General features: G+C 38.1%; 1 protein-coding gene across 6 annotated transcripts in view; it reads left to right on the top strand.

Annotated features, from left to right (window-relative positions):
* wfs1b (Wolfram syndrome 1b (wolframin)) overlaps nt 1–5,719 on the top strand; it is a 69,203-nt gene extending 63,484 nt beyond the window's left edge. For 5 of the 6 annotated variants that reach the window (XM_051860740.1, XM_051860741.1, XM_051860735.1 and 2 more), the window contains 6 exons: nt 1,455–1,531; nt 1,609–1,753; nt 1,870–2,043; nt 2,247–2,375; nt 2,484–2,641; nt 3,788–5,719. In XM_051860740.1, the coding sequence (XP_051716700.1) occupies nt 1,455–1,531; nt 1,609–1,753; nt 1,870–2,043; nt 2,247–2,375; nt 2,484–2,641; nt 3,788–5,620 (2,516 nt within the window). In that variant the 3' untranslated portion in view covers nt 5,621–5,719. The remainder of the gene's footprint in view (nt 1–1,454; nt 1,532–1,608; nt 1,754–1,869; nt 2,044–2,246; nt 2,376–2,483; nt 2,642–3,787) is intronic. The other variant, XM_051860738.1, reaches the window with a different exon arrangement.
* The last annotated feature ends 20,468 nt before the right edge of the window (nt 5,720–26,187 follow it).

Here is a 26,187-nt window from a genome sequence, read left to right on the forward strand (position 1 = left end):
CCCTATAAATAAATTAATTATTTCATTTGAGCTGATTTGTCTTACAGATGTTTTTTTTTTTTTTTTTTTTTTTTTTTTTTTATGCACAGCTTGTCAATGAACACTATGGCTTCAAATGCTTACCCATCTGAAAACACTGCGAGTTTGAGTCGCTTATAATGTACATTCGAAAAAGCAACATGCGTCAAACATCTTTTCAGACATGAGAAGCATTTATTAACATCTTGTCCAGCAAAAGACATTTAATAACATGTTTTTACTCCAAACTCACTTCATAACGACAGTTGAGCATCCTTCTCTGAGATAATGTGTACACAGAATAAGGCAGTCTTGTGTTTATTAGTCATATTTAATCAATCAAAGCGTTTCTATCTGTTTATTCAAGCTACAGCGATATGACGCGTTATCTACTTCTGCGGCAGGGCATATTTGCAGTTTCTGCGCAAGAGCACCCTCTGGCTTTCAGATGGAGAAGCATTTACTGATTACAGAGCCGTACAGCTCTGACAAGCTGCGCATAAAACAAATCGCTGCCTTTGCCAAATTGCGTGTGGTTTAATCGCGATAAATCACGCAGCCCTAGTGAACAGCCTTTTTTATTATTTCAAAACAATGTTGCATTGTCTGCATTTATCAATGAAACAAACAAACATGTTCAAATCATGTTTGATGTTTTACAAGTTGCCTTGATACAAAGAGTGGATAAGCATATAAGCAATATGGCAGAATATAAATAATTGCATGCAGCATGCATGCTTGCTCAGGTTGTTGCTGTGGGTTATTTTCCATCTCTATCAGCTTGAAACATGAAATCATTTGTTAAAGTCACACATAGTGTGCGTTCTAATTAGGTACGTTTGAGCCATCTTGGATCTGGCACATAGCAGTTTTAAGTCAATAGTTAAACCTAAGGGTATGACACCCAGGTTCACATTGCTATTGCAAGTCACTAGTTAACTCTCGGCTTCGCTAGAGTTAACTAGCGAAGCCACTAAGTAAAGCCAATAGATGTTAAGCCATTTGGCAAAGCAGGCCCAGGCACACATAGCATAGTTCAATGAAATAAAAATAAAAATAAATATAGTAATTAAAAAACTAAAAAATAAAAAAAAACTAAAATTAAAATAAAAACTATAAGCACTGATATGTTGTCAGCTATCCTATCTTTTCTGCTTTCAACTACCAAGAAAGCGTATGTAGAACTCTCAACTTATCATAGATATGCTGGAACTGCATTGCTTAAACAAACCAATATGCTTTGAACAGTTGCAAATAAGGTGGTGTAGGCACTAGGCAGTCGTCCTTAAGATCTGATTTTTAAAAAAATATTTGAAAATCTGCTGTGAACAACTCTTAATAAAAACAGAACTGGTTTGCTTTACTATACATATTTGTTGTGACAGCACAATGTGAGTATAAGGCTGTTTGTGTGTTTGATTCTTTTCATTTTCTAGGGGAAATCCCAGAGGAGCTAAGCATTGATGATCTTAAACAGAAGGCAAAGAATGGGGATGCCAAAGCACAGACAGAGGTCTTGAATGCCACAAAAATACACTTAAATTATACATTGTTATAGTAATTCGAAAACTTACACTGTTGATTAAACAGATTGGTAGATATTACCTGAGATTAGCCGAGCAAGAAGACGAAGAAGTAAATTCTGTCACCGCGGTAACATGGCTACTCCAGGCGGCGAAAAATGGACGGAAAGATGCAGTGAAACTGCTACAGCGCTGCCTGCATGACAGGAGGGGTAAAGCAGATACTTTTGATATCTAGACTATTGTAAACATATGATACCCCTTTGTCTATATTTACATTTAGACTGACTTTATAATGGATTAGTGTGTCTGTGTGTGTTTGTGCCAGGCATCACAGCTGAGAACAGAGAGGAGGTGTGTTCCCTGGCATGTGAATCTCGTTTTCAGCGCAGTGTAAGGAAAGCAGCTCTGCTCATGTACTGGAAACTCAATCCAGAGAGGAAGAAAAACATCACTGCCTCTGAACTTCTGGAAAATGTCAGCCAGCTCAACACTGAGACAGGTGAAACATCAGGAATATGTTGTTGTGATCAACCAATTTGGATAATGCTGAAGGAATACTTCGTCCAAACATGAAAATTCTGTCATTATTTACTCACCCTCTTATTGTGCTCAACCTGTATGCTATTATTATTTTTCTGTGGAACTCCAAATAAAAATGACAAATTAAGAATCTTCATCCAGTTATTTTCCATAAATCAACAGGGTCGACTGTAAATATCTTTAGAACATATGTTGTGTGTCCTGCTCCTCCAGATGGTGCTCCCAGCAGCCCTCTCTCAAGCCCAGCACAGAAACAAAAAAAAATTTTGGAGAGTTTGGTCTCAAGAGATGGTGAATTTGTGTTATCTTTCCTTTAGGGTCTAATATGTTTGATACTTATATTACATATGTGGTAATATGAATATAATAATCTGAATCTGTGTATTTTTGCTTTGGCAGGGGCTGGATATGTAGGTGTAGAAGAGTTTGTTGAGAATACTAAACAATACGCTGAGGGTATTTCACCAACACCTGCCATGGAAGCAGGAGGGGATGATGATGATGACGATGATGAAGGGCCAGTAAAGAACCCCGATGAACTGCCTTTGCATCAGAAGGTGTTATTTCTGATTGAATCTATGCATATTAAAACTTGGCAAGCTTACTTATTTTGTGTACTGCCTACATGGCCAGCTGTCCGCACAAATGGGATCCTAACCAAAGTGGAATTTCACAAGTAATTGTTATGAGATGCTCTCCATGGACAATTATACACAGGATATTGGCTAATGTGCCAATACGTAAACAAGAACATAGAATATAAAACACCATGTACTGGATGAAATGATACATCTTTAATTAGATAGAAAAAACACTGCTTATACACTGCTTTATCCAAAACACTTGAACTTGCGCTGCATGTTATTGCACGTCTGTGACACAACACACACATTTGGCCTGTTCAACATCATCAGTGTAAATAATGGTTATGTACACTACAAATACAGTGATCATAAGCTGAAGTACAACATGAAGTTGTAATGAAGAGTCTTATATGTATTTTCTGTACATGTTCTTACCTAAAAGTAGGCCACATGTACATGATATTTGGAGTTATCCTCCGTTCTGTGGAATTAATGTAATGATTATCAGTTTTAATGGGATAGTTCATCCCAAAATGAAAATTGTCATCATTTGCTCACCCTTGTGTTGTTCGAGACTCAGAAGGCTTCCGTTCATCTTTGAAACTCAAATTAAGATATTTTTATAATATTCTCTCAACATTCACTCCATTCATTGAAAGTCAATGTAACCCAAAATTTCCAAGCTTCAAAAATTGCATAAAGACATTGTAAAAGTAAATCATATGAATTGAATGTTTTAATCCAGGTCTACTGAAGAGACACATTGCTTTATATGATGAACAGATTTAATTTAGGGGTTTATTCACGTGCTGATCAGTGTTTAGATCAAATACGGTCAATGAAAGCTCAAAAGGGCTTGCCAGGTGAAAAAAAGGATTTTCATTGGATAGACATATGATGAGAGAATAATAAAAATATTTTTGTTTGTGTTCTGAAGATGAACAAAAGTCTTAATGGTTTATTTTATGGTGAACTATCTTTTTAACAACAACAAATTCTGAGTATTCTTGAAAATTGACACCCCTACTATTTAGTTTAGCAGCTTACCTTGTTTTGAGACACAGCCAATATTATAATAAATATTTTAGACTAACTCAATAATTTTCTTCGTACCTACAGGTGTTGAAGTTTCCCCTTCATGCAGTGTTGGAGGTGAAAGAGGTGTTGATTGACTGGGCATCCCGTGCGGGCATGCAGTGGATTAGCGCCCTCATACCTACTCATCACATCAATACCCTCATCTTCTTCTTCATCATCTCCAACCTAACCCTAGAGTTCTTTGTCCTTGTCATTCCTCTTATTATATTCTACCTATCTTTTGTGTCAATGGTAATCTGTACTCTCCGAGTCTTTCAGAACAGCAAGGCATGGGAGAACTTTCGAGCGTTGACGGCCATGTTGTCTCATTTTGAGCCAGGCATAGACCTTGAGCAGGCAGAGTCAAACTTCACATGGAACCACCTTGAGCCATACCTCTACTTCCTCCTTTCTTCACTTTTCCTCATCCTTTCGTTTCCCGTCGCAGACAAGTCCTGGTTGCCATGTTCGGAACTGGCTACGGTTGCAGTCTTCTTCACTGTAAGCGGCTACTTAAGCCTGCGACCAGCAGCGCAGCAGCATTCCAAACTTGCTCTGCTCTCCCAGGTTGCCTCCGCCATTTCTGCGTTAATGAATCAGTTGCTGGGAGGCTGGGTGGGTCGAATAGTTGGTGGCGCTTGGTTCAACATGCACCTTGGCGACTGGTTGGTACTGCATGTGGGTGTGCCTTGTTTTCTGTATTTTTACCTCCTGTATTTGTGTACCCGAATGGCCACAGCAGGTGGTGCACGTGGCACCTACTGTGTGCTGCTGCCCTACCTGGTGTGCTTCATCTGGTGTGAACTGTCTGTCACGCTGTTGCAAGAGTCTACTGCATTGGGGCTAATGCGCACAGCTGTGGGCTACCTCCTTTTCTTCTTTGCTTTGCCGGTACTATCGCTGGCTCTAGCAGCCATAATGCTGGTGCAGCTGGTGCAATGGTTCCTCGCCCTGGAACTGACCAAAATGGTTGTAACAGTGTGTGTTTTTGTGCTGCCTGTCTTGTTGCACTGGTGGACACGTTTTAGTGTGTCGCCTTTGGCAGTTCTGCACTTTTTGCGGCGTAGCAGCGTGGTCAAGTTGATCCTTGTGTGGATTTCAGCTCTGGTGCTCTTCAGCTGGTTCTATGTGTACCGTTCTGAGGGGATGAAGGTATACAACTCCACCTTGACTTGGCAGGAGTACAGCGACCTGTGTGGCCCTCGTGCTTGGAAGGAGCATAACATGGCACACGCCCAGATCCTCTGCAGCCACTTGGAGGGACACCGGGTGACATGGGAGGGTCGGTTTAAGTACGTTCGCGTCACTGAGATCGAGAATGGAGCGCAAGCTGTCATCAACCTTCTGCCGGTTTTTATAGCAGACTGGGCCCGATGTCTATACGGTGAGGAGTACCCTGCCTGTGATGAGACCCAGCCGGGACCCGCTGAACCGCTGTGTCAGCTCAAGGCGCTTGCAAAGCATAAGTGCCATGTCAAACGTTTTGACCACTACAAGTTTGAAGTGACCATGGGGATGCCGCAGAAGGGGCGCAATGGGGCACAAGATTTTGATGATGCCACCAAAGACATTGTACTTCGGGCTAGTAGTGAATTCAGACACGTCCTATTGGCACTCAGCTCAGGCAGTATGGTGGAGTTTAGCACGGTACTTGAAGGTAGACTGGGCAGCAAATGGCCAGTGTTTGAACTCAAGGCCTTGCACTGCAAGACATGTGCCTCACCACTTGTACCAATACGACGACAGGTCAAGATTGAGCAGGACTGGAGGGTTAAAGCCCGAAATGCCTTTGCTTTTGCTTTCAATTTCCTGTTCCACCCTCTGCTTTCGGCTGAGGTAGACATTACAGTAGCTACTACAGAAGTATCTGTGTGAAGCTAGTGGTTGACCATTGGCATACACTTCAGTATTAGAAAAGAAAACTGTTGAGATTTGATAAAGTGCTTTTGATAAAAGCGCTATTAAAACGGCAAATGCGTTGTCATCTTGTTTTGTCTGTTTCATGTATGAAAGTGAACAATGAAGTGAGAAGAGCTTTCTGTAGCTCACTGGTTTCAATCTTTGCTCTGGGGACCCACCGCTCTGTACATTTTATATATTTTTCTTATCTGACACAGTCAGTTCAGTTCATGGAGTGCTTTCCTAACAAGCTGATGATCTGAATCATTTGCATTAAATAAGGGAGGCATTCAAAATGTGCAGTGCTATGGGTACCCAGGACCAGGATTGAAAACCACTGCTGTAGATGCTACAGCAGGCGTGTCCAATCCTGCTCCTGGAGAGCCACCTTCCTACGTAGTTTAACTCCAGCCTGCCTCCAACAAACCTGCCTGGAAGTTTGTAATAATCCTGAAGACCTTCATTAGCTGATTCAGGTGTTTAATCAGGGTTGATGCTAAACTTTGCAGGAAAGTGGCCCTCCAGAAGCAGGATTGAACACCCCGGAGCTACAGGAACCAAATAAAATATCACTACAAGATCTTAACTACTTAACAAAACTGAATCCAATGTTAAAGAAAACGAATCTCATGTATATCATTGGGAAATTTAAAGCCATGCCTACATTTCTAAAAAAGTGTTTGCATCTGGACCAACTCATTTATCTGCAGTCAAGTCACCTTTATTTATATAGCGCTTTTTACAATGCAGATTGAGCTGCAGTGAGAGGTTACATCCACTGGTTTTCCCCTGTTTAATGCTTTTACAGAGCTTTTGAATATCTGATATATTACATCTGTCCAGGGTGCTTTCCCCTGCCTCTGCCCTAAGAAACTGGGATAGGCTCCAGCCCTATAAACTTAGATGGTTGTATAAGGAATAGAGAGAGATATTATATCTAATTTAGTTTGTTTTGGAAGATAATGCATTAATACTTGTGTGTGCATGTGTCTGTTTTTTTATTATTATTGATGCCTTAGATTTGTTCAAAAGTCTCTTTTGAAGATTTAGGTAACTTGCATTTTAAGGTATAAAGAAGATATTGGAAAATGATTGACTTTTCTGGAAATACTGTACAGTACAATAGAGATTTTTCTTGGACAGATCTAAAGATATCTTTATTTTAAATAAACTTTGGGTTATTACTGTCATATATAACAATAGTAAGATCTGTTTGAGATTTTAGTTGACATTTCAAACCTTTGCTGAACAGATGTTCGATGGCTTGTTGCTGCATTGGAGGTAAAATCTGACCTCTACAGTACAGTGTAATTAGTGATTGAATTTGTCCTTTGTGAAAATCAGCACTTTTAAAAATTTCATTGGCAGTACGTTAATGTTCCATCGCTGCATTATATAACACTCAATACTGAAGTGGCATTCATCATTCCTATACAGCCAAAGAGAAACTACCCACACATGCCTGTATATTTATGAAATGAGAAATTCCTGTCTGATAACATATGTGGCTGACAAATATGGCCTCTGGAGGATGCAGCCTTTGAAATGAAACAGCGCATATTCCACCTTATCTTTCAACTTAGAAGCTAGCTATGAATGTTTAAAACTTCCCATTCATTAGCCGGTATAGGAAAATAACGAGAATAACAAAGTTCAGTAAATGGTAAAACTAATTGCGTTACGAACTAGGTTGTTTATAATTACGACAACACATTAAAATAATATGGTAAGAAATACCAGTTTGCAGTATCAAGCAGTACATCTAAAAATAACGGGACGCGGATGACACCGGAAGCTAGACACATTTATTTTACAAATAGGCCCTGTACCAAATGGCACACTTCATATGCACTTACGGTCGTGTGGACTTACAATGGCTGCTGTGTGCACATCCATTAAGTCCATGAGACCGTAGGGCAGGGGTACTCAACAGGCGGCCCGTCAGCATTAAATTAGTGGCCCGCATCATGCTACATATAAATGTATTTTTATTATAATTTGCATTCAAACTTAGTGTGAATATTACTTCGTATTTTTTACATGTACACTAGGGTAGGCGTACAGTGCTCGTGACGCTGTAATCATCAGCAGAGAACGCACATAGCGTACGCGCGCAGCAGTTTTTCTAACCGCAAAGAATATAGACTGAAGGCACTTTGCACGGGCACATTGAATAGTTTTTGCACTAATTTAGTTTGTCCACAAGGTGTCAGCACTGAAACGGGCTGTTGTTTTAGTCTGGAAAGGAACGGAGAAGACAGAACAAGAATAACAACAAACACAATAGCCGGCCGTGTTGAAGAGCGCTCGTGTGAGGGGATTAAAAGATACCAGCAACTCTGTTTTAAACGAGTACAAAGACATTTTATTGTAACTATTTGAGCGAAAAAGACTAGACATGAATCTCTCTAGTGCGCATGTGTTGAGCGCTTGTGCTCGTGAACGCTATCAAAGGCTCGAGACTGCGCGCGCAAGTAAAAAACGAAGTAACCTTAATTTTCCATCATGTAATGCAGTTGACATTCCTCAAACTTTGCAGTGTGTAAGTTGCCGATAGTCCTCTTAGCAGCATGAAAAACAAAACTTTTATTTTTAATGTCAATGTGTTATAAACAGAAAGCAAGCAGAGAGCGCTCCCATTACAGATCTGTGTCGTCACATCGAGTTAAAGGAGAATATCTTATTTATCATGTTCACAACGTTGGTTATAATTAGAGAATTCATGAGACTGTGATTGAAAAAAAAAAAAAAAAGATTTTTGGATTCTGACCAAATTAAAAGGTAGGTAATAATAATACAAATAATAAAACCTTTGAGCAACCCTGAGTATAAATAGGCACTATAAAAAGTGTTAAAAAGGTGCAATGGAGTATAAAAAGACTATAAAAAAGTGCAATGTTTTCGTCTTACTGACGAACTGTCTCATCAGCCAGTGAACAACAGCCAGACCTGAAATTACTTGTGAAAACAATTGCAGACATTTCAATATGAATAAGGACTTCTTTTCATCAGTTCTTGTTTTTCTTTATGCATTTGTACATTAAGAATACAGCAAGAAAAGCTATTAATCCTTTTAAATGCCATTTATCATGTTCAGTGACACTTTAAATAGGACAACCATTAAAGTACTAGTAAGACTTAGCTAGATAATAAACTGCACTTTTAGTAAATACTCAGTAAAACTACTAATATTGTCTTAAGTAGGCCCTAAATAAAAGTCTTACGATCCAAGTTATAATTTGTGGCCCTTTGCATTTCATGTGGTTAAAATGCGGCCCTCTTGGCCTCCGAACTTGAGTACCCCTGCCGTAGGGTGTCCCATTTGTCATTATAGGTTTCAGAATGGTGATCGCGAGCGGCCGCTTTGCGGTCGAAAGTGCATACTCCTTGGAAGGCCGCGAGTGTTTAGGTTGGCATTAGGGACAGGGCCATGGTCATGCCTGAAAATAAGGTGGATACGGTTTACTGGTATCAGTATCCACGTAAAACAGCATCCTTCACATGCGCAAAAATGTGTGTGGTTGGGCACCGATTTACAGCGGACCATTTAATTTGAGCAGTGTAACTTTTATGTTTGGTTGACTGCATTTTAGTTTGATGATGAATAGCTGAAATGTCAAGTTATAAACAGAACTGATGTTGCGTGTGTGCGCGCGAGGCGCCTGCGCGATCACTTAAATTTAATTAAAAAAAAATAAAAAAAATACAATGCGTTAGAGTGTCACAAAAATTTAGCATCACAGTTTTTTTTTTGTTTTTTTTTGTTAATCTGTTAATTTAAATGGAATATATGTTGTGTAGTTCTATTTATTTTATTTTTATTTTTAGCTTATATAGACTTAATTTTATTCATTTTTTCTCGGTTCACAGAAGTGCTACAGGTGCGTGATATGAACCATGTGTGAATTCTTTTGTTCATATTCTTTTGTTTATGCTTTTATTTGCGCATGCAAAGCTAACCCTGAAAAAAAAAAATGGTATTTTCAATGGGTCACAAACACCCATCTATTCTAATTTAATTTAAATTCATTTTAATTTGACATTCTAATCTTAACGGTTTATGATCGACTAATGAGCTTCGGTTATTTATCAGGAAAATAATCTAAATTATCAAAATGCTCCCATTACAATTCTCGACCAGATTGATGTTTGCTGGTTTTTGATGCACGCAAGTTCGCGCTAACTCAAAAACTTGCGTATACGAGCTGAGACCTGACGTGATATTTGATCATAGCCACCGCTCACATCCATATGATACATGCCAAGTTTTGTGTGCACGGCCACACGCACCATTTTCTGTCCTACATTCGTTTAATAAATGAGGCCCAGTAAGCGGATAACCTTAGCTTTTGGTTCCAAAACCTGAGGTAACTTTGAGGGTATGTAGGCTAAGTAGCCAAAGCAAGTTATTCTCTGAACATAACCTTCTCCTAAGCGATGTTTATTATATTCTAATTTATTTAATTTATTTTGTTCTCATCTCATAATTTTGTTCTCATTTTTAATTTATTTTGTTCTGGATCTGCACTCAAAAGTTTTTTTTTGTTTTGTTTGTTTGTTTTTTGCTAGGGTTGCTTTCTATATAATGTATTTCTATAATAAAAATTCATATGTGATACATCTCACCTTACAAGAAATGTGGAAGCAAAATGGCTAAACAAAAAATAAATTTTACAGCCATATTATCTTTGCAAGCACATACTGTTCTTCTTGTTCACAGTAATCAAAAACTGATTAAAGATTGAGAGATAAGATTAAAAATTGATTGCACAACTGCCCCTTAGGTGGCGATATGCACTAAGAATGTAAATCGCCATTAAACAAAAGAAGCATCTTATGGCGCGCTTCTTCTCAGCCGCCCGTTTCCATGGTGACTACTGGATTTGGTGCTCGGTTGTGTGGTCACCGTTAACTCTTGAGTTTCATACTCCGGGTTGACTGAACTTGCTCCAGACCGTGGTTTTGGAATCTGCATACCTCGAGTATCAGCCGAGAGTTCAGGGTATCACCTAATGATGCACAGTACATGCATTCCGTAGAAGCAATGACATATTATTGCTATGAACCAATAGAAGGGTTTCTTGTATACAAACAATACTGGATTCGCGCGCATTCAGGGGGCAAAACCGCTAATGAGTCTTATGCCGGAAGAACGCTTAACGTGGCTTAATGTACAGTGATATTTAACAGACCAAACTCAGTAAACATCATACTAATAAACCATACTATGTACAGAAAAACAGATGAGCCCAGAATTTGAAGACAACACGTTTGATTTAATGTTAAGCGTTTTCCTCTCATATAGAAAACGCTTAACATAATGTACTAAGACAGTGATATTAAAAGACCGAACTCCGTAAACATCATACTAATAAACCATACTATGTACAGCAAAGCAGATGAGCCCATAATATGAACGCAATTCAATTACACGTTGTGATTTCCTCTCATAGAAAACCGTTATAAAGAAAAAGCTTAACGTCGCTTAATGTAGCTTACTAAGTGATATTAAAAGATCAAATTCTGCACAAACCAATTTTTCTGTAGGCTATAGTATGATTTATTAGTACTAAGTTTGCTCTTTTAATGTCACTGTCTTAGTACATTAAGACCACGTTCACACAGCAGCAGAATACGGTTGTCAGTCCTGTATTTGAGTCCTTAATACGGTTACGTTCACACACAGTACGGTTATTTATGGGAGTGACAACCGCATTCTATAACCGAACTCACACCCGTAAATTTTCAGGACTCACAACCGCATTCTTAGAAATTCCACGCTGTATGAACGGAACAGGACTGGACAACTAGTTGTCTGTCACGTCATACAGTGCAAGAGAGCCGCTCTTCTAAGGTGTTTTGTGTGTGGTTTCGCTTCCGGTAACTTACAGTGACAGAGACATGAGCTGGGCGTCATCTTAAGGTGTTAGATCCAGTCACTGTTCTCCACCGGAGTGGCTCCCGTCAGTTTTGTGTTTCTTTTCGAAATTCAAATGCCGTGTCATGCGCGAGCCGTCGCAAAGGACGTGACACACGAGTGCAACGGTTAAAGACTCCGGCTAGCGCATGTTTACATGCTGCTGTTGGTTAATGAAGTTTGAACAGATAAACTCGCGGTTCAATTGGTCTCTTGTCATGTCAAACGTTTTATGGACGTCGCCATCTTTAATATTACGTTGGTCACTGTCGTGGTTACTAGTAAGAGGGCATTACTCTAGCTGCACCTTCATACAGTGTTCCAGATGCTATACTGTGTGTGTGTGAACGGGAACGGGAAATTGAGACTCACACCTGTAAGTAAATGCGGTTGTCAATCCCAAAAACTGACAGTACATTTACATGGACAACAATATTCCGATATTAACACGATTAAGACAATACTCTGATTAAGAAACTACCATGTAAACAGCGATTTTTAATTACCTTAATCCGGCTAAAGTCATACTCGAAGTAAACACAAATCGAATTAGGACAGGTGGAGTATTCCTATTTTAGTCGCATTATCGGAGTGCATTATACACATGTACACACCTTAATCACGCTATTAACGTCATGTGTACGGTGTACATTTTAGGACTTCCTCACACAGTCATATAACAAAAAGGCGTCATGCTTCAGACTAAAATGCTTCAGTCATCAGACAAAATGGCATCGCGCCTCAGACTGAAAGGCTTCAGATCTCAGGAAAAACAACATCAGGGCCCGTATGTATAAAGCCGCTCAGAGTAAAATTTTAGTATTAAGTGTGTCAAAATTCTAAGAATGATGTAATTTTACTCTTATTCTTAGACTTAAGAATAAGTATGATTCATAAAGGTTCCTAAGTGTCAAGACTAGGTCTTAGCTCCTAAATTATTTAAGAGAGCCTGGAGAGGTGTCTTAACCTAGTGAAGAGTAACAAGATGGCAGCAAAGAAGAGGAGACACATGCATTCCAATGAATATATGATGTATTGGAGTTATGATATAAACTTGATTGTCAATTCTTTTTGTAAATGACCTAATAAGAAATGTAATAACTTTAAATAAATTTAATAAATATTACTTAAACAATAATTAACATATTTAATGCATTTTAATACATTTAAAGGTGCTGTATGCGATTTCTCAAATTCGTTGTTGAACACTGTTGATATTTGAAATAAACCCAAACAAACACCCCTCTCTTCATTGCTCTGCCTCCAAAACTCACCCTCCAATACTAACCACCCTGCTCCAAGTCGGTCTCGAACCCTGGCCCGAACGCTGCTGGCATGCGAGGCGAGTGCACTAACAATGACACTAAACACCTCATGTTCTAGTGGGCGTCAGTGTGCAGTAGTTTAACTGCACAACTCTCACTATCTGGCCACTGTTACACACGCAATACTGACGTGCAACAAAATGCTTCACGAAAAATAAAGCGCAGATGATGAACGAACGACAAGGAAGCACAAAAAATTAACGTACAGTACACGAGAGTAAATACAAACAAGAGTTTGTTGTTAATCGCCAACAGAACAGCAGCTCCAGACAATCAAACCCAGTGTTACTTACATGAGAAGGAATCAAAGCAGCCTCCTCATCTGTTTTCAGGCCTTCCTGCTTAGCTCTCTCCAGCACTGGAAAGCTTTTCTAATATAAACGTGGTCCTAAAGCGCTTGCCCAGTCATAAGCCTTCATTGCAGTGATATTATTTTGAGCTCTTTAGTATTGTGTAAACTTACCATACCAAACATAGTGGCCAAAATTGATGTGCAAAGTTTTTTTTTTTTTTTTTTTTAAATGACCCTACAGTTTTGCTTAAACCATCAAAATATGAAAATATTTTTATGTTTATATTATTTAAATGTCTTAAAATATGACATTGACTACAACATAATCAGTTTTTAATATTTCATTGGTTCTCTCTTGTTTTTGCATGTGTTCATAATTACTTTGCATGATAGCCTCACCAAAAATAATTTGAAATAATTTGAAATTTCATTTCATTATCACACATGACACAATTGACTCCAAGCACAGCTACACAATATGCTTACATCTTTTAACACATTTTTAAAAATATTTGAATTAAGGTTGAAGATGTCCATTTTCATATGGTTGGACATCACATTTAGCCACTACTCTATGGCAGTTCATTGACCTTCCAACTGACCGTTAAACCATGCGGCAAAAGCAAGCCACTTTTATGTTGATAGTGGGCTTCCCTGGAGTTGTTGGAGCCGTTGATGGAACTCATGTTCACATCATTGCTCTAACTGTAAATGAGGAGACATATATCAATAGAAAAACATTCCACACCATCAATACTAATTTGTGATAATTTTGCACAATTGCAAAGCTATTTTTAAAAATAAATTAAAATATTAAAACGTTTCAGTGTCTTTTTCAATGATTTTTTTTTATAATAACATGAAATGATTGGTGTCATGCCGCTGTGACTTCACCCTTGCAGACTCGCTATTGGCTGATTCAGAGGTTGAGGGCGGCCATTTTGAGTTGACATCATTGTAGTCCTTAGTTTACAACACTTAAGTGCGACTTCAGTCAGCATTTAAGAATCAGTCTTATACTTTACTAAAAGTTGCTTTTAGCTTCTTTATAAAAGTCTCCTACTCCAGGGCCCGTATGTATAAAACGTCTCAGAAATGCTCTTAAGAACAGTCTTAAGTTTTGACTTAAGTGTCAAAAAATTCTTAGTAAAGAGTAGGACTTTTCTAAGAGTACGGATTCTTAAGTGCTGACTTAAGTGTTGTGAACTAAGGACTACAATGATGTCAACTCAAAATGGCCGCCCTCAACCTCTGAATCAGCCAATAGTGAGCCTGGAAGGGTGAAGTCACAGCAGCACAATACCAATCATTTAGTGTTATTATAAAAAAAATAAAAAAAACAAAATAATAAAAACACAAACGTTTTAATATTTAAATTTATTTAAAAGCAATGGCTTTGCATTTTGCATAATTATCACAAATTAGTATTGATGGTGTGTAATCTTTTTCAATTGATATATGACTACTCATTTACAATTGGAGCAATGATGTGAACACGAGTTCATCAACGGCTCCAACAACTCCAGGGAAGCCCACAGTCAACATAAAAGTGGCTTTCTTTTGCCGCATGGCTTGATGGTCAGTTGTAAAATCAATGAACTACCATAGAGTAGTGGCCAAATGTGATGTCAAGCCATACAAAAACTGACATCTTCAACCTTAATTGGTTCTCTCTTGTTTTTGCATGCGTTCATAATTTATTTGTATGACAGCCTGGCCAAAAATAATTTGAAATAATTTGAAATTTCATTTCATTATCACACATGAAACAATTGACTCCAAGCACAGCTACACAATATGCTTATATCTTTTAACACATTTTTTTAAATATTTGAATTAAATATTAAAAATTGATTACGTTGTAGTCAATGTCATATTTTAAAACATTTAAATAATATAAAAATAAAAAAATATTTTCCTCATATTTTGATGGTTTAAGCAAAATTGTTTGTGATTAACAAGAAACTATTGTTTGTATTTACTCTTGTGTACTGTATGTTCATTTTTTGTGCTTCCTTGTCGTTCGTTCATCAACTGCGCTTTATTTTTGGTGAAGCATTTTGTTTCGCATCAGCTGTGATAAACAGAGATCCACTCTCATTACACATGTAACAGTAGCTAGATAGTGAGAGTTTTGCAGGTAAACTACCGACTCGCAGCAGGGTGGTTAGGATTGGAGTGTGAGTTTTGGAGGCGGAGCAATGAAGAGAGGGGTGTTTGTTTGGGTTGATTTTAAATATCAACAGTGTTCAACAACGAATTTGAGAAATCGCATACAGCACCTTTAAATGTATTAAAATGCATTAAACATATTAATTATTGTTTAAGTAATATTTATTAAATTTATTACATTTATTTAAAGTTACATTTCTTATTAGGTCAGTTACAAAAAGAATTGACAATCAAGTTTATATCATTTTATTAACTCCATGTCATCATATAACTCCAATACATCATATCTTCATTGGAAAGCATGTATCTCCTCTTCTTTGCTGCCATCTTGTTACTCTTAACTAGGTTAAGAGACCTCTACAGCTCTCTTAAATAACTTAGGAGCCAAGATCTAGTCTTGACACTTAGGAACCTTTATGAATCACACTTATTCTTAAGTCTAAGAATAAGAGTAAAATTACATCATTCTTAGAATTTTTACACACTTTAGACTAAAATTTTACTGATACATATGGGCCCAGGTGTCAGGTCTCGTACAATTAGGCATCAGACGAAACAGCCTCAGACCAAAAGGCATCAGACCAAAAGGCATCGGATGAAACGGACTCAGACAAAAAGGCATCAGTTTTGTTTTTTTTGTATAGCCTAACTTTCTATTGGCTTTTATCCCATCATAATGCCGTCCTTCAGTTGTCTTTTTCTTTCTCCCTTTTTTATATATTTAAATGTTACTATACCCAAATTGATGTAAGATGTGTGTGCGAGCCTTAATTAAATATTACACTGGTTAGGTCCTATACAGACAAGAACATGCCAATTTTCACATTGGTCTGCAGAAAAACAGCAACGGGCTGAATGAAAATGTAAAATGTGACCCTTCCATCCAGATAGTGGTATTCTGTTTTTATTGTTATTTTTATTGTTTATGCATTCCATTTTTATTTTTATGTATTTGTTTCCTTTTTATGTAAAGCAGTTTGAATTACCATTGTGTATGAAATGTGCTAAATAAAAAAAATTGCCTTGCCTAATCGACTCTCTGACAGTAGGTGGCGCTAGAACAGCAGAAATAAAGCCGTTTCCTTGGTAACCTCTGTACACAAAGCAGCTGTGCTTATAACAAGATTTTTTACCTCATAAAAATTAACCATGGTTTTACTACAAATAAAACAAAAAACATGGTTATTGTAGTTAACTATGGTAACCACAAATTAACCATGGTTTTGCTACACTATAGTTTATGGTATTTGTAGTAAAATTATTGTTATACAAATAGTAGTCTATCAATCCGACAAAAAAAATCATAGTTAACACACTTTTAACCATGGTTAATTTTCGTATGTCTTCACGATAGTTTGCAATGTTGCAATGTGTTATTTAGCTAACTTTTTATACATGCAAATAAAACTAGTGAAAAATACAAATTTACAAAATAATCTCAGTGGGATATGTTTTATACAACTTAGTGTAACATTTAACAGAAAACTGCGTGCAAGTGACGTCACATTGAGGCGGGGCAATTCGCTTCTTTCTAAGTTAGTTTCGTCTGATGATGCCTTTTAGTCTGAGGCCGTTTTGTCCAATGCCTTTTAGTCCGTTTCGTCTGATGCCTTCTTGTCTGAGGCTGTTTCGTCTGATGCCTAATTGTACGAGACCTGACACCTGACGTCGTTTTCCTGAGACCTGAAGCCTTTCAGTCTGAGGCGCGAAGCCGTTTTGTCCGATGTCATGCGCATGATTTATAAACATCATTCTATTAGTATTCATCATTCAATTAGTAAATCGTGCGCACAATTTTTTTTCTCTTGCATGTCATATGCGGGTCTCCGTATCTATTTGCACGTATAGAATGTCAAATAATTAATTGCACTTGAAGCTTTTGTAAAATAAAAAATGAAACTGTATATGGTACCATAACGAAGAAGTACTGTGTGGTGATACGTGAAAAGGAAATACAATATATTAGGACGGCGTGCCATGGGGACGTAATGACGTTTGCCATTAATCGACCTATGTACATGTAAAACGGGAACATGAAAGGAATATTCTAAAAGCAACTCATGTAAACACCTTAATCATAATATTGTCTTATTCAGAATAAGGTCAATAATTAGATTACAGCTGTCCATGTAAACGTTTCTTTATGGGAGGAAAATGCTTAAACGTGTTGCGTTCATATTATGGGCTCATTTGCTTTTCTGTACATAGTATGCTTTATTAGTATGGTGTTTACTAAGTTTGATTTGTTAATAACATTGTCTTAGTAAATTAAGCCAGATTTAAGCTTTTTCACGTTAAGCGTTTTAGAACGTCCCATTATAGCGAGTTCTGCACCTCATGGGATGTAACAGTCATTTATGCTGAGAAACATCTACAACATCTGTTATACCGAACTATTTATCACCATTAATGAACCCCACAAAGAATTTTTAAACAGTACTTGGAGGTGCATGCAATTCTTGGCATGTAACGTTATGCAGAACTCCACATAACACCTGTAGAAGATTGTAACGTTAATCAATAGATTTCGCATTGTTTGTAAATTCTTGTTGACTCAATAATAAACTGGCATTTCAGAGTTGGATCTGTTTGTTTGGGTTTCATTTGCATATTACCAGGGTATCCGCGGGGCATTAGAAAGCATTAAAAGTCATTAAATGGATTTTGCAAAAATTAAGGCCTTAAATGGCATTAAAAAGCATTAAATTTTATTTCTACAGGCATTAAATTTTTTTAGATAGTTTTGAAGAAAAATAATACTACCAGTTTATTTTGAATAAAGCCTAAATAATTAATAACTTTGATTTGTTGTCGCAAAATATGTACATTGGTGTGATGCGCACAAGGAACCAGTTTGGTAATGGCTTTTCTTGTGAATGAATTACACAGAAAGCGAGCACCGTGCTTTCCCTTTGTAATCACGGCAGCTGTCAGTCAGTGCAGCGCAAGATCATGATTTCGGCACACTTGTAAAAACACACATTTTATTCAATTTATTCTAAAGTGCACTATAAATATTTAATTTTTGACGCTTTGACGAAAGTGTGAAAACTGATGGTCGCATTGAATTTAGCCGAGGAGGAACACTGAGGTACTTTATTTATTTATTTATTTTCTATGCTGTCTTACGTTTGAATAACTAAATTAATGCTATGCCTGACTATTTAAGTGACTATATTCTGATTATAAAATAAGTATTACACTACTGATGCTCAACACACCAGCAAATTACATATCACCGGAAGTTTTCGAGCTATCTTATATTATTGCGGAAGTTCTAAAGAACGCTCCGTGCATATAGCCAAAGAATATACACTAACAAGAAGCGACACTCAATAGAACATGTTCCATTGAAACACCGGCGCCCAGCAGCGGCCCTGTGTTTCCGCCATTTTGGGGGTGAAAGCGAGTCGGCAGTCCACTAGTTTCTATGGCAATATCAGCTGCTTTGTTAAAAAAAAAAAAAAAAAAATACATTAAAGCTGAAATCCAACCTGAATGATGACAGTTTATTTTACACACTTTGTGTTTAAGTCTTCCACTTTTTTCACAAAACCTTTGCTCTCTAGAAACCCAGTCAGTTTGGGTTAAAATTCTTTAAAAGACTTATAAACACTGAATTATTACCAACATATGAAATTAAATTAATGACATATATCAGAAAAATTGGGAATTTTGGACAATAAATATATGAATATAACAGCTTGATTTTGCAGTGTTGTCTAATGTCCATTAAAGCAAAAGTGTACAAAAGTGGGAATTTATGCGATAACGGACACAGCAATGCATCATGTATTATAAGATCATTATATTTGTAGCGTGATCCATTAAAACGTACAATATAGCCTATTTCAGTTCAGACCTAGATATTACTATTATTCCACTAGGTCTAAAATATATTGTTCGCTGCAAACATGGTGATCTTAAATTTATTAATTATTAATTTACTATTAATGTGTAAAGTTGCATAAAATGGAAGTGCTCAAAGTAGGCTAACTACGTTACCTCAGATGGTTGAATGGTTGGATTCCACAACTGGTAAAATAAAACATATATAAGACAATACAACATTTACTGTAGGAGCCATACAATTTACTGGTGACTTAATTTAAAAAACTGTTCTATTGCGCTTCTGATTTGGCAGTGAAATTCGCCGATTTTGGGTGCGTAAGATGTGAAGGATTCTATGGTCCAGTAAGTTTTTTCATCCTATAATGGCGGCCGCGCTACCGGAGCGCCTTCTAGTGGCTGTTACACAAAATGTATCAAAGAGTCGCCTCTTGGGTTCTAAGCTTTTTGATATAGCCCATTGCCTCCGGCCGGTGCAAAATTGCCGTACCGCCCGTTTGGACAACGGCGGGCTGGGACCTGGAGACGGAAGGCTGCATCAGTGTTGCCAACTTAGCACCTTTTCAGACCCCTTTTGCGACGTTTTTCTAAGAAAGCGCGCTGTGACTAATATAGCGACTTGTTAACCTGATCCAGCTTCCGAGACCCCCTAGTACTACCGCACAAGCGCGAGATCTTGCTTTCCTGCTGCTGCGGCGGATCGATAGTGCATAATAATATATATTAATTAATATATTAATATTATTATTAATATTATATTAATATAATGTAAGCTACTGACGATAACAAGGTTGCGCTGTTGAGGCTCGAGCAGCATCTGGAGGAGAAATGGAAACATGAGCGAAGAGCAAAAAAAAAAAAAACTTGGTTAAACATACTGCGGTAAAAATTCAATATGTGGAGTTTTTATAACTTGATACTGCTAAGGAAAACTACACGACCAAGAATGCTGTTTTCCTAAATAGGCTACCATCACGATTAAAAACATGACACTGATTTCATACAACAGTTCAATTAACAAGTAGATAATATTAAGCCACTTACATTTTAGAAGGAACATTGACTGTTTTTGTTCTATTTTATCAGCGAAAATAGTTTAAAACAAAGATCACAGCAGAACCAAAGCGCAACACTCAGCCTTGTTTTCATTACTGAATGATTCAGCGTTTTGAACGAATCGGCCATTTGAATGAATCGCTTAAATGAATGAATCAATGATTCACTCATTAAGACGGTTACTTGCCGCCACCTACTGGTGGTTAGTTTCATCTTTAAAAGTATAATTTTCCCCCCAACATTTCATATTTGTATTTTCAAAAAATGTTTAAAACAATCCCATAACATTATTTAATGCAGTTGTAATTCAAAAATATGCATATTTACATATGTCAAAGCTGCAATATTCTGAAAGGGTATTGCTTCAGAACAAATTTATATTTCCACCACAAAAAAAAATACTTTTTTTCCGAACAAGAAACTGTTTTACTCCTACAAGTGAATGAGTGATTTATGCGTGTCCACATGAGAAGGCTTAATGTTGAGCCCTGTATGTAATCTTAATGGGCCGCGTTTCAGTTACCATTTCATATTGAATGACAATAAAAACAGAAAGAAATAAATATATAGATGAAACAATTTTATTGGGAATTTGGCTGTATATTATGTGAGCAAAAAGGGTAGCATCAGAGAAGCAAACAAATGTTGGGCTGACACTTGGCACAATGCGAATACAACAATGACATGATGAATTTTCTAATTGCCCTATGTCGTCATCTATCGACATTTAGCGGCATTTATATGGCAATAAAAAAATGTAAAAATTGGCATTAAAAAGGCATTAAAACGCATTAATACGTTAGCTAACAGTTGTATGCCAAGTTATAACGTTAGTCATCAGGTCTCGAATGAAATTGTCCAACTAAGTTTGCTAATCATAAAAACCTGACATACCCTATGAATTTATGAACTTGCCTGGTTTTGTTGGTTGTTGAGCCTTTCTATCCTAAATGTTTACAGCAATTGTAACAAATTAAACTTTTCTTTCTCTAAGTCTCATTGTTACCACGGGGTTCTTTTAGGTTAGTATTGGTTTGTACACCTTAACGTTCTCAATTTAATAAAGCACGTACAAAGCATAAGACTCTCATTAATCAATGCATGTATTAACAAACATCATTCAAACCACATACAACCCTTATAACTCAAAGAATAAAATGAATTGAGTCCATGAATCAAAAGGTGCCTTGAATGAGACCTATAAAGTCCCCTAGAACCAAATACCAAATACCAGCAATCAGAGTCCATAACAGAAAAAGCAGTCCAAAAAAGCAGTCCAAAAAAACACGATAATCCCAGCATAAAAAGTAAAAAAAAAAAAAAAAAAAAAAAAAAAAACAGTCTCACCCACATTAACTTCCCAGGGATTTCTGGATTCCTGAGGCAATGCCACTGAAAAGGAAAAAATAATCCTCAAATGATCCCAGAAGGAGAAAATGTGATAATCCACTGGTAACAGGCCTCTAGTGATGGCCGATTTCAAAACACTGCTTCATGAAGCTCCGAAGCTTTATGAATCTTTTGTTTCGAATCAGTGATTCGGAGCGTGTATCAAACTGCCAAAGTCACGTGATTTTAGTAAACGAGGCTTCATTACGTCATCTCTGTTTCGAAACGTTTCAAAACAGTTCGAAATTTCAATGGTTCACCGGTAGAGGGCGATGATAAAGTGAACCCATGAATCATGCAGATTCACTGAGAACTATTGAACAAGTGTCTATGGGCTTTACCCTATGGTTTTACCTGATCTCTGATCAGTTTTATACATTTGTAGATGTTTTAATCAGACATTAGAATAATTAAAATGAATAATGGTAGTTATTAATCTCTTATTTGCCTGTTTAGCTTGAGCCATGGAACAGAGAAACAAACCTTGAAAATTGATAAAAGAACACATATTATACAGACACTCTATATTTAATCGTATTAAATGATTAGTTAATTGCATTTGATAGATTTTTCTTTCAATAAAACTTTTGCAATACATTTGTAAAAGGGGTTTTTATGCATGTTTGGCCTGAGTTTTGTTGCATTTGCACTGTTCTGACCACCAGGGGTCACCGTGGAGACGGGTATCAGATTGTTTCGAAGCCTTGACACATTATGGCACATTTGCTTCAATTGCTTCAGTGTTTCACAAAGCCTCGATCTGCCCATCACTACAGGCCTCAAAAACCATCAGGTAATCCTTCAGTCAGTGTGCCAGATCAAACTTAGTCCATTGCACTCGCACAGGTGAGAGCCTGCCATTTTCCAGCACCTTTGTTGGCCTGTCTTTCAAGCATGCCACCCCATGAGCTACAAAATGGCCGCCCCTTGACTTCCTTACCCAGAGGCCTTTTACAATAAGAGTCCTTCCTCCCATAACACATTCCAATTCAGTGTATCAAATCCCCTGCCCCCGCAGAAAATGGTTTACATACAAATAGTTTACTTAAATAACCATAACCAAAAATATAAACAAATAAATAATCATCAAAACATTAATTGAAAAATGTTTTCTCTTTTTCTGATTTGTGGAAGTGTCACACAATGCTACGCATGACCCGCCACATTTGAAAGAAAATTGATACTGTAAACATACTGTACAAGACATGATATGTGTGACAGCTAGCTAGGTGTGTGACAGTGAGGAAATGACTAGCATCAATTACTTTGGAAGCCTAGGTAGCATGGACTCCGGCAATTATATTAAGAAATTAACTCCGTAATGGTGAGACAATTGCTTTCTGACCCCTGGTTGCGCACGCATCTCTGTTATGACGTTGCACAGAAACCCATCTATGTGTTGTATCTTCAATGCACAGCGGAATAGGCTAAGTCAGGTGTTGTTTGCAATACATTGAAACAGCCCATATGTGTCATCTATTCAGTGCACAACGGATTAGGTAGATCTTTCATGCAATGCAATGCAACAATACATATGCAATGTTATTTCTCTTCCATGCACAATTAAACAAGTTAGATCTTATGCAGTGCAATGAAATACAGTATGTTTTATGTGTTATATAGCAATAGTACGGAGCCCCGGACATGACATGCAGGAAAAAAATAGTAGGCTAAATCGTGCGCACGATTTACTAATTCGTTCCTCGTTACTAAAACGCATGATTTATAAATCGAAAGAACCAAATAGTAAATCGTGCGCACGATTTAGTAAATCGAGCTAACGAATTAGTAAATCGTGCGCACAATTAAAAAAATTTTCTTGCATGTCATGTGCAGGGCTTCGTAGGCGGCTGCAGTGAGGGGAGGAGTGAAAAAAGTGCAGGCAAGACAGACAGTTCTCTGTTCTCATAGTGGACCAGAACCTACGAGATCAAAGGCAGATATCGCGGGATTCACACTCACGCACTGTGTTGCTGAAAAACTGGATGTAATTTAAGTTCTGTTGCTTTTATATGAAAATAAATATAATGAACAAGACACCCAAAGTACTTGTTTATTTCCATTCGAAAGGCATGTGTATCAATCATTTTTATTTTAATTACAGACGTTTTTATATATTTTTATAAATATGACAACAATCACATAACCCATAGAGAGATTACACTGTCAGAGACTTTGGGAATATTCACACATAATATACACATAAAAACAGGATATTAGAGTATTAAAATCAAACATTTTAAAAGAGATCAATACATCAAGGTTGTTTAAACCAATAAGCATTAAGCTGTGTCGTCAGCAAGTCGTTTCCCATCGTGCTTTTGGCCAGCGCAGTCGGTGGAGAGCAACTGTGCTCGACTGTAGAATCCGATGAGGCCGCCTCACCCTCGCGAGACTTTTTTGACACACGTTGGCATGACATCAGAGCAAGGCGGCCCACCCTCGGACACATTTCTAACTGGCATGCATCTCGCGGTGATCACCGGTGATCGGTTCAGCGCAGATTTTGCTCATCTCAAACGAGCCTAGTGTCCAACTTCACATCTCTGTTTTCAGCTCCTCCCCGCCTGCACGCGGCTACTCTTGCCGATTATGGCAAGCCATAAGCTGCAGCCGATGTCGAACACACCTGTTTTCATCTCGCCGCGGCATAGGTGCGCCTGGAAAAATGAGCGCGCCGCAGCGCTTGCCTAAATTACAGTAAAAGCACCTGGCAAGTCGCGAGCGTCGATTTAAACCCCCGAAACGAATTCGATGCTACCACTAAACGTTACCAATGCTCAAACGGCATCTTTGGCAATAGAATGAAAATAAAATAGTGTACAAATGTATTCAGGGATTGCATTTGTTCAGTGTTGTTCAGTGCAAGATTTTGATGTTATTTAAGCTAAAATAAAGTAAGAGAAAATATTTGCACTAACTGTTAAAAACTAATACTGTATGTAACAATGATAGAGACACTACTGTTTACATTTTTGATTAAGTATACATAGGCCTACTGTTACAGCTGTGTGGCTGCAGCAGGGATGAGGCAGAATCAGACTTCTACAAATAACGGGGTTTAATAAACGAAGGAGCAGAACAGCAAACACACATTAAACAATAGCAAACAACAACAACAAGAACGGACAAGGAGTGCAGGGAAGTGAGTCCAATTTAAAGGGAGTGCTAATGACAAAGTCCAGGTGCAGGGAATCCGGGAAGAGCGGGAGAGATGATGGGGAAGTGAGTGCAGTTGTGGAACAGGGAGGATCATGGGAGATGGAGTCCAGGGGAGACGTGAACTGTAACACCTACGTTTATTCTGTATATTTTGTAGATTCGTTTAAACCGTTAATAATAATAATAATAATAATGAGTATTATTATTGTGATGATGTTACTGTTTTGTATCACAATTATTATTATTATTATATGAAGAAGAAACAGGAGGAGGAGAAGAGTTTTATGCTGTCACGGAACGCCCCGGGTTACTTCACTGTAACCCTGTTCCCTGAGAAGGCAGGAACGAGAAGCTGCGCTTTATCAGCACTATGGGAACGTATTTAGTCGTGACCAGCTGTGAATATATGTGTAAAACAACGTCATTGAAATTGACCTATATTTACAGCCTTGCGTGACGTCATTGGAATGCGTCATAAGTGAGGCTATAATTAGATGTGCCACAGGTGTATCAGCAGATATTTTGTCTGAAGAGCAGTCCTGGGACATCTCAGTGCGGCAATGAAGCACAGTTTCTCGTTCCCGCCTTCTCAGGGAACAGGGTTGCAGTGAAGTAACCCAGGTCATTCCCTTTCAAAGGCTACACTCCAAGCTGCGCTTTATCAGCGCTATGGGAACGAGAATACCCACGCCGCCGCACTGTGTGTCCGGACTCCCTGGCTGTGAAGTGTGTCACAAAGCGCAGAGAATCTCAGACACTAGCTTGCCATGTTGACTCAAGGACGCAAGAGCCCGGAGTAACATGAACATCCAAACTATAAAACCTTATGAATGTGTGCGGAGAGGACCAACCTGCCGCATCACAAACATTTTGTAAGGGGGCGCCCCCCGCCAAAGCTCTAGAAGAGGCAACCCCCCTGGTGGAATGAGCCCTGATGCCTGTTGGCGAAGTGTGACCACGCGCCTCATAGGCAAGGGCAATAGCATCTCTCACCCAATGTGACATGGTCTGTTTCAACCATGACAAACGAATAGTTGCTCTGACTTACGCCACTGGCTAGTGCGGTGGACGTAGGCCTGAAGAGCATGGACTGGACACAGTCTGTGAAGTCTCTCCTGCTCCGGCGTAGTGAACAGCGGAGGACAGAAAGCTTCAAGAGTGACCGGATGCAAGTTCGAGAAAGGAACCTTAGGCAGATAGTCAGGATAAGGATGCAAAATAGCTTTCACCATTCCTGGGGCAAAGTCTAAGCAGGATGGCACAATGGACAGAGCCTGCAAGTCCCCAATTCTTTTCAGAGAAGTTATAGCCATAAGAAAAACCATTTTCAAAGTTAATAGCTTGTCAGAAACTGACTCTAACGGTTCAAAGGGGGTCTCAA

Source organism: Ctenopharyngodon idella, chromosome 14 (assembly GCF_019924925.1).
Source record: "Ctenopharyngodon idella isolate HZGC_01 chromosome 14, HZGC01, whole genome shotgun sequence".
NCBI classification, from domain to species: Eukaryota; Metazoa; Chordata; class Actinopteri; order Cypriniformes; family Xenocyprididae; genus Ctenopharyngodon; species Ctenopharyngodon idella.